This window comes from Penaeus chinensis, chromosome 24 (assembly GCF_019202785.1).
Source record: "Penaeus chinensis breed Huanghai No. 1 chromosome 24, ASM1920278v2, whole genome shotgun sequence".
NCBI classification, from domain to species: Eukaryota; Metazoa; Arthropoda; class Malacostraca; order Decapoda; family Penaeidae; genus Penaeus; species Penaeus chinensis.
This window is the reverse complement of record NC_061842.1, coordinates 13,608,438-13,610,937: the sequence shown is the minus strand read 5'-3', so window position 1 is coordinate 13,610,937 and position 2,500 is coordinate 13,608,438. Positions and strand designations below refer to the sequence as shown.

The 2,500-nt window shown below is 53.6% G+C and overlaps 1 protein-coding gene across 1 annotated transcript in view; it reads right to left on the bottom strand.

Moving 5' to 3' along the window:
* Positions 1-135: 135 nt before the first annotated feature.
* LOC125037863 (ionotropic receptor 21a-like) overlaps positions 136-2,500 on the bottom strand; it is a 10,240-nt gene continuing 7,875 nt past the window's right edge. The window contains exons 6-8 of the mRNA XM_047631105.1: positions 1,431-1,623; positions 678-914; positions 136-432 (exon numbers count right to left, since the gene is read on the bottom strand). Of these exons, the coding sequence (XP_047487061.1) occupies positions 136-432; positions 678-914; positions 1,431-1,623 (727 nt within the window). The remainder of the gene's footprint in view (positions 433-677; positions 915-1,430; positions 1,624-2,500) is intronic.

Sequence of the window (2,500 nt, the reverse complement as noted above, 5' to 3'; positions counted from 1 at the left end):
AGAGAGAGAGAGAGAGAGAGAGAGAGAGAGAGAGAGAGAGAGAGAGAGAGAGAGATTAGTACAGATTTAATACCGTAATTCTCGCTTCATAACCATACCAAAAAAACTACATAAACACAGTAATAGACGCAACCCCTAACAATAAAGAGAGAGCCAGAGCAGGCTTTGGCCGAACCACCTCTTCACGGCCTGCACAAGTTCCTGGAGCGTCTCGGGGCGAGGGGGGTAATTGGGCAGCGTGAGGGCGGCGGTGAGGTTGCCCCGGTAGGCGGTGCCCAAGATGAAAGCGAAAATCAGCCACGCCCCAAGCAACAGGCGGGCGGCGTTGCTGTGGGAGTGCAGCTGGTTCAGGTTCTGGCCCAAAAGGGTTCCCATGACAGCAAAAGCGACGCCCGTGTTCCCGCCCATTCCACGCCCATCCAAGCGGCCCAGCTGTGGTGTGCGATATATTATGGTGACGATGGCGATGGAATTCGAATGCTTAAAATTTTGAGATTTTGAATTCTTCGCGACACGATCATAACAAAATGGAAACAATTCACTGAATTGCTATAAACTGGGAAAAGTAACATATCATAAACCTGTTTTATTTACAACATCGAGTATCCCTAAGAAGAGCACCTCAAAGACTACTATCACCATCTCACTATTCACAAAGACCCTTCACAGAGACCAACCATCGAGAACGTCGGAGGCATAATGAGAAGCACAGCCAGGGCGGAGAGCCAGACCAGGTCGCTGAGAGGGTAGTAGAGGCTCTGCCACTGAGGCTTCAGCACCGGCTTGGTCATGCAGAAGGCCGGGGAGGCGTACTCGTAGGCGTAGGTGTAGTCGTAGTGCTCGAGGCGCCCCGGGAGCACCGCGTAGATGATGGGCGCCATGAAGGAGACGCGCTCCTCCACGCGCTGCGTCACCTGGGGGAAGTAAGGGATATAATGCAGTAATGTCATGCAGCGTTAGCTTAACAGAAGTGAATATTTTCTTCTCAGTTTCAGCTCTTTATTCTCTTTCAGTACCATTTGTGATTGATGCCATCTAGATACGAAGAGATATTGGATATATAAAGCCAGACTTTTAGTTTCCCTGTTGGATGCTGATGAAGACAGAAGCCCCCCCCCCCCCCCGCCCCTTAGTCACCCCCTTGGATCGAGCGTCTTCTCCCTTTCCTGGCGATTTTCCCTCCGATTCTTTTCCTGTTTCTCTCTGGGAGAGTCTTTTGATCTGTGTTCTCTGAAGGGAAATTTCCTCCGCTCCATCCCATGCATTGCAAGGTTGCAGTGTGTGTGTGTGTGTGTGTGTGTGTGTGTGCGTGTGTGTGTGTGTGTGTGTGTGTGTGTGTGTGTGTGTGTGTGTGTGCGCGTGTGTGTGCGTGTGTGCATGCGCGCTCCATCTGAAGGAATATTTCCCAAATAAAGGAGAAGAGCGCCAACCTCCCCCCAGTCGGCGGTCGGCAGCACGTTGACGGAGAAGTTGAGGGCCTCGGCGATCGTGCGCAGCATGAGGAAGTCCGTGCCCGAGTAGCTGCTGAAGGGGGGTGCGCCCCCGGCCGCCCCCTCCCCCTCCTCGACGCTCCAGTAGGGGGCGAAGGGCAGGGCGGTCACGTTGACGGGGGCGCCGTGGAAGCTGGAAGGGAGCCGTTGGGTGGATTAGGGAATGTGTGGAACGGTGAGATTTTCGAAGTATAACTGGTCATGATAAGATAGTTTCTTTCTTACTTGAACCTCGTGTATGCGTGAGATCCGCATAAGCTCTGAAGTGACTACGTTACATAGCAGACAAATTTCTTCTTGAGAAGTTTTTCAGATTGGCTAGTCACCAGAAAGCTATCTATATAAATCTATATATCTGCTCTCCTCTCTCCTTCTTCCTTTCCCTCTCCCCCTACCCTTCCCCTTCCCTTTCTTTTACCACCCCTCTCCCTCTCTGTACATCCCTCTCCCTTTTTTTCTCCCCTCTCTCACCTCCACCCTTTCTCTCCTTCCCTCTCTCCCCTTCACCCTTCCTTCCCTCTCTCCCCTTCACGCTTCCTTCCCTCTCTCCCCTTCACCCTTCCTTCCCTCTCTCCCCTTCACCCTTCCTTCCCTCTCTCCCCTTCACCCTTCCTCTCCTTCCCTCTCTCCCCTTCACCCTTTCTTCCCTCTCTCCCCTTCACCCTTCCTCTCCTTCCCTCTCTCCCCTTCACCCTTCCTTCCCTCTCTCCCCCTCACCCTTCCTTCCCTCTCTCTCCCTCACCCTTCCTCTCCTTTCCTCTCTCCCCTTCACCCTTCCTTCCCTCTCTCCCCTTCACCCTTCCTTCCCTCTCTCCCCTTCACCCTTCCTTCCCTCTCTCCCCTTCACCCTTCCTCTCCTTCCCTCTCTCCCCTTCACCCTTTCTTCCCTCTCTCCCCTTCACCCTTCCTCTCCTTCCCTCTCTCCCCTTCACCCTTCCTTCCCTCTCTCCCCTTCACCCTTCCTTCCCTCTCTCCCCTTCACCCTTTCCTTCCCTCTCTCCCCTTCACCC